The 14597-nt window shown below is 40.5% G+C and overlaps 1 protein-coding gene across 6 annotated transcripts in view; it reads right to left on the minus strand.

Annotated features, from left to right (window-relative positions):
• PTPN3 (protein tyrosine phosphatase non-receptor type 3) overlaps positions 1-14597 on the minus strand; it is a 178505-nt gene that overhangs the window by 92171 nt on the left and 71737 nt on the right. For 5 of the 6 annotated variants that reach the window (XM_069958242.1, XM_069958243.1, XM_069958244.1 and 2 more), the window contains 3 exons: positions 14452-14559; positions 4255-4297; positions 4053-4131 (listed from right to left, as the gene is read on the minus strand). In XM_069958242.1, coding sequence (XP_069814343.1) covers positions 4053-4131; positions 4255-4297; positions 14452-14559 — 230 coding nt within the window. The remainder of the gene's footprint in view (positions 1-4052; positions 4132-4254; positions 4298-14451; positions 14560-14597) is intronic. The other variant, XM_069958241.1, reaches the window with a different exon arrangement.

Below are 14597 nucleotides of genomic sequence, written 5' to 3' on the forward strand. Positions count from 1 at the left end.
TACTCGAAACGAGCACTCGAGTATCGGGAGGTATTTGTCTCGAGTAACGAGCACCCGAGCATTTTAGTACTCGCTCATCACTAGTTACAACCATTTTAGGGCATCCACTGACATGGTTAAAGCGACACTGTCACCCCCTTTTTGCATTATGACGTCTCTACACAGGTGTAATGGGTAAATTTAGCAGTTTTCATACCTTATTTTACATCATACATCATGCTGCTTGTTGCAGTGAAAAGTGATCTTTTATCAACGGCAGATTGTGCTAAGTGGGTGGGGTTCACTGCAACAGTGCCACTTAGCCCCACCCACAGCGCCACCTGTGTAGAGAAATCAGAATGCAGAAAGAGGGTGACTTTAAGCTGCTCACTATAAGCATGCCCAGATTAACGGCATATTGCCTGTTAGTCTCTGCCTGTTACTGCATGCTCTGTCCGCAAGCAAGGGGGATTGTAAGAAGGTATGTCCTCTGTTATCACTGTTCAAAGAGGTAACCAGGAAGTGACTGGATCCATGGGGGAGGAAAACAGTACAGAGATGTAGCTTATTTTAATAATAAAAAAAAAAAGAAAGCAAAAAGCACATTTGCCCTACTCTACTTTTAGGTACTTTATATACATCTGATTTTACAAACTTTGCTGCCGACTTTGTTTTGTGGGAAAATCCCCCCCAAAAATATTTTTAGAATAATAATTAGAATAGAAATAGAAAATTACCCCACAAGGAAACTGTGGTGATGGCCGAACCCGTGGGTTGCTTTTCCCACGTTACCCTATTTTTACCTCACACATGGTGATATGCGAATTTTATATTTTTGGTTTGTATACCGCATTATTGATTATTTTTCTTAGAATATTTTTTGTTATCCCGTGAGTGTTCCACGTAGTGTAATAGGGTCAATGCTGTGTGGGGTATCCTGTCTTGGACGCAAGCAGGATACAGGTGGTGATGTCTTTTTTATGTAGTTGCTGATCTATAGAGGAGGCTTGTCTTCCACATTTTGCGCGTAACAATTTTTTAAAGTTATTTGTAACATGCAGTGCATGTGTTGTTTTTTTTTCTCCTTTTGTTGACATAATACATTGTTACATGAAATGAAAATGCTTGCATAATGGGAAAAGTTGTGCAACTGGCATAAGGATAAAAAAAGGAAAAAAAAGGAAAAAAAAAAAAAAAAAAAAGAGGGTAATGGTACATCATCACACTGGGACACAGTGTTGGGCCTTCTTTTTAGGCTGGGGCTACATAGTAATTTCTGGTTGGATGACCAGAAACCATGAGTTGTGGCTGCTCAGCTCCATTAATCTCTATAAGAGCCTCCGGAAAAAGCTGGGTACTGTGCTGAGTGCTGTAGTGAAAACTCTGGCGCCTCCATAAAGAATCAATAAAGTGGTGGGTCCAACCTGCGGCTCCTTTCAAAACAAAGTAGTCAGGGCACAGTTCTAGGGACAAATAAAACTAAGAAAGTAAAATTACATGGCAAATCCCTTTAAAACATGTATTAACTACTTAGCAAAGGCATTACAGAGTTTGTAGTAATACCTTGAGAAGCTGTATACATTTTTGTACACTTATGAAGTATCTCTACTACCTATCTTACGGTTTGATGAAAATTCCTTTATATAATTAAAGGATGTTAGAGCAACAACAAGCAACAAAGTCAGATATGCAGCGCTACAAAAACATGGCCACTTTCTTTCAGAGACAACACGACTCTTGTCTCCAGTTCAGGTGCGGTTTGCAATTAAGCTCCATTCACTTCAATGGAACTGAGCAGCAAAACCTTGCCCAAACTAAAGACAAGAGTGGGGCTGTCTCTGGAAGAAAGTGGCCATGTTTTTGTAGCGCTGGATAACCCCTTTAAAACATTTGGTAAAGTTGTTGGCACTGCAGTTAATGCACTATTGCACGGTGTCAGATTTTTTTCTTAGACAGATTGGTAAAATCTAGGCCTATCCTGTCTCTACAGTAGAACTAGCAGAGTTTGGCACCACGCAACTAGGAGCAGCAGAACAATAATCAATTTATAGGATAGTACACACAATTGCCATTGAGAGTAAGTTGGACTCCTGTTTCACATGTTTAACAACTACATAAAATAAGGTATCACTATTTGTAAAAAAAAAAAAAAAAAAAAAGACAGACACGTGTATAAAGGTAAAACAATCAAACTTTACTTAAATATTTTTTCCATATACGCAACATGTGTAAATGAAATTAGTTGATGAGTTACTTGCTATCTTCAGGGTGGTGGTTTTTGAAGTCTTGAATATGATATTGGTCTAGATGGGAGATCCATTGAGTCTGCTTATCCTGAGGCAGGCATATTGCATATATCTCACCAATATGCCATGGCTGGATGTCCCACAAATTCAACTAAAGGCTTTCAGGTTCTCTTCTCTCACTTCAGGATTGTGGAAGTGCTGCACTTAGTGTTGTAAAACACAGATATCCTTAATTATCACATATACTGTGACATTCAGGCTATCCTCACGATCCAGTCCTCATCATGGCTACAGCTAAAAGTTGAGCATTAACAGAAAATCCTCACTGGTACCATGATAAAGGACTGAATGCATTGTTACAGGAAGTGTTCTTGGAGCTAGAACAGCTACCTGGTTCTTTAGTACTCAATGGCCAAATTCTGACACTGCCCAGGAATCTTTAATATTACTGTGAATGCTGATGACAAGATACTTATAATTAACATCATCCACCTGAATAAGAAGCACATATCATGTGAGCTTACTGTTGACAGTGCCTAAACACACACATACATAAAAAATTTGTTAGGATTTACTAAAAAAATCTCCAGTGCCCCATAAAGCATCTCAAAGAGCAGCATATGCTGTCAGATGACACATCATATATATATATATATATATATATATATATATATATATATATATATATATATATATATATATATATATTATTGATATAGATGACCAGTCTCTCTCTGTTGCATTAATCATTTGAGACAAGTCAATCAATATCTTCCATGGGCATACAGAATGTCAGGGGGAAAAAATTATACTGATTAAACATGCCATTCTCAAATATAAAAATCTCAAAGTTTTACAATAAGAAATACAGACTGTTTCAACTTCTGGTAAAGTTGAGCAAATTTCTCCCCATCTTCCCTCAATTTCCCAGGGACTTATCCAGTAACAGCACTGCCTTTGTACGGCTGTAAAGACAAAATTGGAGAAAACATTAACAACTCCCATCACTGTATTAAATCATGAATAATAATTTCGTAAACTACTGTACATTTATTTTGGGTACATACCAGGCATATTCTTCATGTATCATATTCAGCAAGATCTTTATCAGAGCTCTTGCCTCTTGACGTTGATTTTTTTCTTTGAGTAGCTCCAAAAGGTCCCCTGTCGCAGGGAACAGGTCATTTTGCCTATACAGTGTGTGTGTAAATATATATATATATATATATATATATATATATATATATATATAAATTTAACTCAGCTGTTGGACTGCCCGTTCAGCCAATCAGTGACTGGGTTGGGACACCGCTGCAGTCACTGACTGGCTGTGTGGGCAATCCATCAGTCGGGTCAGGTATTTTTCCCCCAAGTCGTAACAAACTAAGTGAGTTCCATCATGGATTCGGGAGTTTGTAATGTAGCGCTTTGGGGGCATGAGGAGGTAAGCAGAACATGTTTATTATGCTCCCCCTGCACCTGCCTGCTGGAAAAGTATAATTTTCGCTGGACTTTTGCTGCTGCCCTTCATTAGATCCGGCTCCTGGCACATTTATGTGTGCTGGGCTGCTCACGGGAACATTTATAAACTTTCCAAATGTACGAGTCATCGGCAGTTGGAACTTTATATACGTATTGCTGATGTGAAAATGATAAGCTAAATAAAAGGGATACAATGATGAGTCCCTGGTGGATCAATATGACGAAAACTTTTTTTAAATGATAACATAATACTGTGAGTATGGATGATTAGTTTTCTTATGGGAAAAATTTAAAGACTAAATAGAAATGGCGTAATGACCTGTAATAAAAACAAAAATACATTACCTTGTTTGATCCTGCTGTAGAGTGTTTGGATCTGGTATAAAAAAACGTACTTTAAAGAGAAGACAACAAGGAAAACCTCCTGCAATAAAGATAGAACTATTGATTAACATTCATTAATGAATGTATCGGGCTTCCTAGAACCAAATCATCTGCAAAACTAAAAGTGACTACCAAGATGATCGTAGGGACTGGTCTCACTCACCTTTTAATTGTTTTCGTATTGGTTTGTTGGGTTCTAGCCATCTCTGAAAAACAAGGTAAAATTGTTTGCATATTAGTAAGGCTAAGTTCATATCACATTGTATGCCTGCATACACAATTGTAACCTGCTGCTATTCATTTCCATTGTAAAAAAATATATATAAACGGATACTGTATTTTGACAAGACAAATAAGTGCAGTCCGATAGATTTTTCAGTCCTGTTGAAAAAACATAACATATACATTTTTGCAGTAAGCACTAAAAACACCTAAAATATATACTGAAGCTCAACTATATGGCAAAACACAAACCCAGTCTAATATGTAAATAAAACAGTTAAAAAACATGATGATGTAATATTTATTTGTCACTCAAATTTAAATGTGATAAAGTGACATATTGTACTTCACATGACTGCACAAGTCAGGCACTAATATACCTGTTAATAAAGTAATATTCAGAGAGAAACTGTGTGGTCATGTGACACACACACACAGCCAGGCTGAGTGGCATCCGCAGCGAGCCAGAATGAGATACAGGAGCAGCCAACATTGGAGATGCCAGTGCAACTGACCAGTGGATGGCCAGAGCAGAGTGAGCCAGCAGTCAAGGAAATCAGGGAGAGACTGAGGGGAGTGATTAGGAAGACTGTCGGAGGAGCAGCATAGGCTCGAACAGTGGGGATTGTGAAAAGAGAGGGCCCGGATGTGGTCGCACTGACAGGACTGGAGCGGTTTGAGAAGAGAGAGAGAGATCAATACAGGGGCTGGCTCATACAGCAGAGACAGATACATCCCAGATGAGATCAAACAAATAGGAACATAAGTGTTTGGGGGAAGGACATACATTGACATTTGTGCAGTGACAAGTAAATAGCAAGAGCTCATTGTTTATGAAACCTAGTGTTATGTTGTTGGGAGGCCACTATTAAACTGTCATTAGAGATGGATATGGATATTTGAGGACATACTTGGTGGAATCTGGAACTTTGGCCGGTACATACTAGTTATACAGCATTATTGTTATTTATATATTAGGACTTTGGCCTTTAGAAACCTTGTAACAATAGGCGTCTGTGGAAAAAGTTATGAACTGAGTTTGGACTACTGACGCTAAAACTTGCAGATGCACATTAGTCTTTAGAGGATTCCAGGTCTGGTGCTCCAGGACAGCACACAAACTAGATGTGTTTTCCCAAGAGAAGAATTAGTGGTTATTTTTTTTTTTTTCTTTCCTTGGCAGTGGGTTTGATATAAGAGGGTTCCTATCCCTAAAAAGAATATCTTGTGTAACAACTTGCGAATGCAAATACAAGTCTGTGGTATCTAGTGTTTGTTTTCCTATAGTCTCTGTTCTCTGTGCTCTGCTTTTGTGTGAGGCGAGATATTGATAAGGAAGGAGAACAAGAGAAAAGAACAGGTAATAGTAACTAAAAGGCGAAGAAGTGGAAGAAAACAGAAGAACGGGGGGGGGGGGGGGGGGGGGAGTTAAGAAATGTTAACAATTTCCATTTTTTACAAGTGCCTAAAAAAAAAAAGAATGAAAAGATTAGAAATGAGGGGGAGTCTAAAGGACCTACAAATGTGATGGATAAAATACTATGTTTTAAAAGCTAGACCAATCGGTTACAGAAATATTGAGTCACATGGGTAAGATAAAAGAGGAGGTTTCCTTCATACGTAAGGATTTAGGCAAAATAAGGGAGACGACCCAAGAAATGGAACAGAGAGTATTAAAGATTGAGGATGGTAACAAAATAACCAGGAGGAGGTGAAACAACTCAAATTGATTGCTACCCAGTTTTAAAATAAGATTTCTGAAATGGAAGATAGGATGAAAAGGGCAAATTTAAGATAGGTCAATGAGTGTTATCATTCTACTTGGTCAAGTTACTCAATATGTGTCAGTGTTTTTATTTCCAAGGCACTGGGACTTGGGTGTTATAGAAAAAGATCGATAAGATGGGGAGATAGGTTATACTACATATGGTCTGGGAATAGATGGTGTTGATTTTGGTCTCTGTGTATTTTCCGGCTCCATTTTCTCTTAAATTTATTTTAGTAATTGATAACATATTGAGTACTATGGCAGACTGCCCTAAAATATGGAAAAGGGACTTTAATGAATGTTTTTAAGTTTCAAAACATAGGATGCCGTTGAAAAATACACTTGGACCAAAAGATAAATCCTGGTTAGGTAAAGTGATACAGAAACTAGGGTGGTGAGATATATGGAAAATCAATAAAATAGATGGCCTGGGATACACGTGCATTAACAAAACACATAAAACACTATCTAAAATTGACATTGCATTGGGTAACAATAAAGCCAGTGATTTAACAAAATATCAAACATGAAAGAAAAAAAAAAAAAAAGGAGGTCTCTCGGATCACATACTTACTATTTTTGTTAGAATTAAAATATACTAGGGACTTATCAAAAAGAACACTAAGGATAAACCCTATTTGATTAAAATTTATAAAGGTGGACCTGGGGAAAGAGGTTGGGGAGTTTGAGATAAAGAAGTCAGTCTTATGGAGTTTGGGATGCCTTTAAGGCGACACTCAGGGGAAGACTTTTTAGCAAAATTGTGGCAATAAAAAGGCAAAATGAAAATAGAGACATTATATTGAGAGATAATTATTATTATTCATTTAATTATTTATAAAGTGCCCTAAATGAAATGAAAGTTAGGAAAATGTTTGAATCTGCAAAGGAAAGGGGTAGTAGAGGGGGACAACCCAGGACAGTACCTAGCAAGAATAATCCAGTCTAATCATAATAAAGGGAGAATAGTGGCACTAAAAAAAAAAAAAAAAAACAGCGATGGAGTGGTTACTCTGACTTACAAAAGATAAAACGAGAAGTACAGATGAACTTCTTCTTAGGACCAGTTCACACAGAGTAAAACTGGCAGAATTTCGCGTCATACAGGCAGTCTATGGGAGGGATCACGCGCTTCCTCTCTCTGCTCGGAAAAATTGACATGTCAATTCTTTCAAACAGAAAGGCGCGGAGAGAGGAGGCGCGCAAGCCCTCCCATAGACTGCCTGTATGACACGGAGGCAATTCCGCCAGTTTTTCTCTGTGTGAACTGGCCCTTACTGTAAGAGAACTTGGATGTGCAATGGCGATGGATGGCATGGGAGATGGTAAAGCTCCATGTTCTAATGGACTTCCGGTGGAGATTTATAAAAGAACACAAAACATGATGCTGGAAGAGTTGTTAAAAAGTAGTAAACTACTCATGAGATTCCATATGGGAGCATTCCAGATACCATGAAAGAAGCAGTAATAACTGTGATACCCAAAGAGGGAAAAGATCCAATGAACCTGGAGTCTTACAGGCCCAGTTTCCTGATTAACACTGATGCTAAAATGGTCACCAAAGCTTTAGCAAATACTGTAGGTTGACCAGGGTGCTGAAACATTATTGAACCGGGTGATGACACACATTATTGACACAAAGTGATCAGTCGGGCATCATCTCAGAAAGAGGTGTTTCCATAACATTCGTAGAGGCTATAACAACATTCAGGAGGGTAGGGATACATCAAAGGGTAGAGCCATCCTTACGTTTAATGCGGTTAAAGCTTTTGATAGCACTGAGTGGGTAAACCTATGGCTGGTCCTTGGCTGAGAATTGGGGGCACCTTTATTGGATGGCTGCAACTACTTTTTAAAGAGCCTAAAGCCTAAAGCTCCTTTTAAATGGTCAATTATCCAAACACTTTTTTTTGTCCGTGGTTCTAGGCAGGGGTGCCCCTTCTCTCCCCTACTATTTGTCATCGCAGTTGAACCCCTTGCAGAAAACATAAGAAGGGATAGTTTGATAGGAGAATTTTAATATAAAGAAAGAGTTTTAAAAAATCCCATTTTGCAGATAATATAATGTTATTTCTTTCCGATATACAGTAAAAAGGGCACATGAAGTTGTTGGAGTTTGGGAGATTTAGTGGCTTTGATATAAATTTGAACAAATCTTTCAATTTGCTTTTTGATGAACAAGATACAAATAAATATGAGGAGCTACCAGTATTCACTTTAAATAAGAAAATAAGATATTTGGGTATTGAAATGTCATTACAAATAGAACAGCATACGAAATTTAACTTGGTACCTTTACGGGATAGACTCCATAACAAACTCAAGATATGAAATAGGAGTGTCGTCTCCAGAACAGGGCTGATCAAGATAGTCATAATGCTGCAAATCCTGTATATTTTGGCAAATAGTCCTGTGTGGATTGGTAGGGATTTATGGATACAAATAAATAGGATATGTAATGAAATTATATGGAAAAATTAAACAGTACAAATTAGCTAGGAGAATTATCAAACTGGTGTAAAGTAGAACTGCGTTAGTTGCCCCTGGCAACCAATCAGCTTCCACCTTTAATTCCTCACAGATTCTTTGAAAAATGAAAAGTGAAATCTGATTGGTTGCTAGGGGCAACTAAGACAATTGTACTGTACACCAGTTTGATAAATCTCCCCCATGGTGTCTACCTAGGGTAAAAGGGGGTTTGAATCTAAACATATTCAAGCTTTAATTCTTGGAATCTCAGATGGTGTACTATATATTGTTAGAAGAAAGAGCTTTGATTCTATGGGATACTGGGAAGGGCATCAAGATCTTTCTTTGATTTTAGGGCGCTATTTTTGATAAGAAAAACCCTCTTCATTTTCTAACACACAAGGTATGGCAGACAGTCAAGACAAAGATGACATTTACAAACTTACATAGCACACCTCTCACCGTCGAGGGCTTCGAAACGCAGTTTGAATGGAGTCTGTGCGCAAAGCGGTTCGGAGAAGGAGGAGAAGGAGGAGGAGAAGGAGGAGGGGAAGGAGAAAGAAAGAAGAAGGAAGAAGAAGTGTATTAACCCCTTAAGAACGGGGCCTGAAATGGCCTTAAGGACCGGGCCAATTGTCACTTTCGCATTTTTGTTTTTTCCTCCTCGGCTTCCAAGACCCATAACTCTTTCATTTTTCTACCTACAGTGTTTGTTTTTTTCAGGAGCAGGTGTACTTTGTAATGGCATCTTTCAATCTGCCATAAAAGGAATGACAGAACCCCCAAAATATCATTTATGGGGTAAATTTGGGTCAAAAAAAGTGATTTAGCTAATTTTGGGTGGCTTCCATGTTTACGTAATGCACTTTAGGGTAAAACTGACATTTTCTTTATTCTATAGGTCAGTCTGAGCACAGCGATATGCATGTTTACTAGGTTTTCTAACATTTTACTATTTTTATAAGCAGTAAAAAAAATTTTTTGCAAATAGGCATATTTAAAATGGTCCTATTGTGACTCTGTGGCGCTTTTGCGCCGGGATTACGCTGTGTTTACTTAGTGTGAACTGGCCCTAAATGTGGAACAGACAGTAAATATGACATTCACTTCATAGGGAATAAGACTATGTTCACACAATGGGAAAAAGACAGCCGTGAAAAAAAACAGCAGTCATTACTATTGAGCGTAAACATAGTCTAGTAGAGTACATGGGTCACATCAGTCGGCTAGATGGAGAATGGAGCTTACTGCTGGGCATTTTACTTATTTATACCTAGTCATAACAGAGGGTTTCAGAACTGAGAGCTGGTGTAGTCTAAACTTTTGACATGCCTGGACCACTTTGACCTGTGTAACTCGTATTTTTCAGTTTATGGGGCTACGTGGAGGTTACTGTTTTGCTCAGTAATTAGTAGTTTTTATTTGTGCTATACACTAGTTTTTCTACTTCTTAGCTTCCACATCTTGTTAAATAAGAGGAGTAGGAAGAGGATAGATTATGGATTTTGGACTGCTCATTACATCGGACGAGTTATTATAAAATAGTGGGAGGCCTTCACCAAAATTTTTGCCCAGGGCCTCCACCTAACTTAATCTGGCCCTGACCAAGGTTAATAACAACTTTAAGGGCCTGTTTACACTGAGCAAATTTGGCGGCATTACGCTCCTCTCCGCTCAAAGAAATGACATGTCAAGCCTTTGAGCGGAGAAAGTGGAGGAGCGTGAGCTAAAGAAAATAAAAATGTTTGTATTAACACCTGAAGTAATGTCCAGGGGCACAATGGAGATTTATAACTAATAATGCATACTCCAGAAAGATGACAGAGATCTACATAATATTTGTGGACCTTTTCTTGGTGCTTGGTCCAGTGAAAAATGCTTTTTATTGTGGTGGTTTGTGCCATTTGGGTGGAGTTTCACGCTCACAGCGTGACTTAGCCCCGCCTATATTGGTGTTGTATGCCCCGCCCCTCTGTGGCATAATTTGTGTCTAGGCCCCACCCCCTTGGCGAACCAAGCAACAAGAAATCTATAGTAAATTAATATATGGAAACTGCAGAATTTAGGCCTTACAGTTGTGTAAAGGAGGTCTCATAAAGAAAGGGTGTGACAGTACCACTTTAAGACCCCTTAGGGGACTATTACATGCAATCATTAGATTGCATTCACTGATCACTGCTATGTCATAGTACATGTACAGTCTTCAATCTTTTGTCAGTCAGGCAATGCAATCGGAACCTCTGCAGACACGCTACTGGGGTCCTGATTGGTAAGTGATAGGATCTGCTCCTGTCACTTATACTTAAATGCAGCAACCAAGGTGTTTAAGGGGTTAATGGCAGGTGGCCACGTGATCTTGACAGCCTACCACTGACCATGAGGGCCAGGCTGTCCTCACCCGCTATGAGGCAAGCTCAGCTCCTGTACATGTATGCCCACAAGATGCCATACATCTTGGAGTTAAAGGACAACTCCGGCCAAAACATATTTTTAATATGTTATTACTTATGGAAAGTTAGAAGAATTCCTAATGTACATTAATAAATGGGAAATGCACATATAGTGCTATTTCCCTTAATTCTGTGTATGGGGAGGACAATAGGCGGGAAAGAGATATAACTGATGGCCGGCTGATGGTTCGTCCGTCAGTCATTGAAGGTGTATAGGGGCTTTTAGTGACTGTCTATATGTGTTTTTTTTTCCAGCTGTCACTTGGCTTTATGATAAGAACAATCCTCCCCTCCAAACACCAGTCACAGACCGTATACAGGCACAGATCAAGAAAAAGCTATTTGGAAGACAGCGTCTTTTGCATATCAAAAATCTTATTTTTATTTTGCCATATGCATACACAAAAAAAAAAATATGACTTTTCGGCTCCTTTAAAACATACTGAGCCTTTCTCAGGCACAGATCAATATATAAGTGAGACGGTACTCCATAAGGTCTAAGAAGGTATATTTAATAAACTCGAAAAATTTATATATATATATATATATATACACACACACACACACACACAAAAAGCCATTAAAATTCACGATTGATGAGTTGCTGGAATCTATTAACCCTATTCTGAAGGATGTGCTCCAAGATTATAAATTTAAGGGAATCTGGATTGCTGTCATGCTTCACCAGATTCCCTTAAACTCATAATCTTGGAGTGCATTATCCAATATTAAATAATGCTGTTAAATAATGGACATATGCAAAAGCAAGCCTCCACACAGTTCCCTTAGTTTAATAAAAGGGTCTCTATTGTGCCAAACTAGAAAAGAAAAATATATAAATTTGGTATTGCTGTAATCATAGTGACCCAGAGGAAAAAAACTGTTTTTTTCATTAAAATTTTATTTTAGAAAGTTATATGAGCCACAAAAGTTGCTATATAGGCAGGTATGCAAAAAATCTGGTTCATTTTCAGCAAATAAAAGAAAATATATAAAGCTCATTCTGTCAGTAAGTTCACATAGACTTCAATATTTATGGACTGCACCGCCTGCCAGGGATTTCATTTTGCTGCTGCAATCTTTTCCTTCCGATCAGAGTGGGAGCAGGGCCGGCCTTAGGGTAAATGGCGCCCTGTGCGAACCTTTTTTTCGGCGCCCCCCAAACACACACACCTTTAAAGGTAACATAAAGCTCCTTCAGCCTCCAAGCCCTCCAGACAACACCCATGACCCGACCATACACACAACTACCCCCAGCCATTCACACAACTAGCCCCGCAAAACACACAACTACCTTACCCCTCAGCCATACACACAACTACCCTACCCCCCCGGCCATACATGCAACTACCCCTCCACCATTCACACATGTACAACAACCAACCCCCCTGGCCATACACACAACTACCCCCAGATCCATTCACCAAACTACCCCCCAGCCATACACACAACTACCCCCAGATCCATTCACCAAACTACCCCCCAGCCATACACACAACTAACCACCCCCAGCCCTCCACACAACTACCACACCCAGCTCCCCAAACTCAGACACTCATACAGACACACACACACGACAGAGCTATGTACGCACACACACACACACGACAGAGCTATGTACACACACACACACACACACACAGACACATGACAGAGCTATGTACACACACACACAGACACATGACAGAGCTATGTACACACACATGACAGACCTATGTACACACAGACACATGACAGAGCTATGTACACACACACAGACACATGACAGAGCTATGTACACACACACACACATGACAGAGCTATGTACACACACACAGGCACACATGACAGAGCTATGTACACACACACACACGACAGAGCTATGTACACACACACACGACAGACCTATGTACACACACACAGACACATGACAGAGCTATGTACACACACACACGACAGAGCTATGTACACACACATGCACACACACACACACACACACACACGACAGAGCTATGTACACACTAGGGCTCCTTATCACACACTATGGCAGCCTCCTCAGTGTATACAGGGCTCCTCATCATACACTATAGCAGCCTCCAGTGTATACAGGGCTCCTCATCACACACTATGGCTGCCCCCTCAGTGTATACAGGGCTCCTCATCACACACTATGGCTGCCCCCTCAGTGTATACAGGGCTCCTCATCACACACTATGGCAGCCTCCTCAGTGTATACAGGGCTCCTCATCACACACTATGGCTGCCTCCTCAGTGTATACAGGGCTCCTCATCACACATTATGGCATCCCCCTCAGTGTATACAGGGCTCCTCATCACACACTATGGCTGCCCCCTCAGTGTATACAGGGCTCCTCATCTAACACTATGGCTGCCCCCTTAGTGTATACAGGGCTCCTCATCACACACTATGGCTGCCCCCTCAGTGTATACAGGGCTCCTCATCTAACACTATGGCTGCCCCCTTAGTGTATACAGGGCTCCTCATCACACACTATGGCTGCCCCCTCAGTGTATACATGCCAGTGTGTGGTGTGTACAGCTGCAGTCATTCTTTATGTACAGGAAGCACAGCGCTCACCTTTCCCCCCAGCTAAGAGCAGCATTCCCGGGTGACAGCCCTTCTCCTCTCCTCAGTGCTGGTGATTGTGTTCTGTTCCAGCGGCACCACAGCTCTCACCTGCCTGTTCCCGGGAGGGCCGTTTCTCCTGCAGCACTTCCTGTGTGTCTGCCCTCCCCCGTGCTGCTGTCTCTCCCACCTTCTGTCTGTGCCTCCTCCTCGGTCCCAGTTCTTCCTCTCTGCTTCTCCCTCAGCGTTCTTTACCTCTGCTGCATGGAAGAGGCAGGCGGCTAGCTGGGAGGGCGCCCCGGCACACAGGCAGCACATCTAACTTCCATAGATGTGCAGTGCAGCACTCTGTCTGCCAGAGCGCCCCCTAGCTGGCCGGGAGTGAGGCGCCCTGTGCAAGCGCACAGGTCGCACACCCCAAAGGCCGGCCCTGAGTGGTAGTATCTATGCAGGGAGGCCACGGTCGAGCAGGCCCCCTGATTTCAGTTCAGACTTGGGCCCCTGACAGCTGTACTGCCAGTATGGCCCTAATGGTGGCCCTGGTCAGATCTGCATCTATATTGAGAATGAGGGCTCCCCAGCTCTCTAGCCTCTTTGTGGCTGCCAGATGTGCTTGTGGGTTATCAATAATGAACAGCGGAGCACTTTTCCCATAGCAACCAATCAGATTCAAGCTTTTGTACTTCAGCAGCCTTGAAGGAGTGAAGATGAAGGAAGAAATCTTATTGGTTTATATTGGCAAATTCTCCCCTGCTGCTTTCCACAAGTTTATTAAATTTCCCCCATTATTTTTAAAAGGAGATGAGGAAACAGTGTAGAACCACTACTCCTGTAACATTTTTTATTTATTTTGTTCTAAATTTCACTTTATTAATGTTCACTCACATGTGAATCTAGTGAATCTTCATTAAGCTGTAGGCCAAAGTATTCTCTTTCTTTTACACTCAAGTGATTGAAGACCATATCCAGCAGTGTCTGTCCAGTGTCTTGTTTCTAGAAATAAAACAACCTTTGTTATTGTCAGAAAACAG

The sequence above is a fragment of the Dendropsophus ebraccatus genome, chromosome 2 (genome assembly GCF_027789765.1).
Source record: "Dendropsophus ebraccatus isolate aDenEbr1 chromosome 2, aDenEbr1.pat, whole genome shotgun sequence".
Taxonomy (NCBI): Eukaryota; Metazoa; Chordata; class Amphibia; order Anura; family Hylidae; genus Dendropsophus; species Dendropsophus ebraccatus.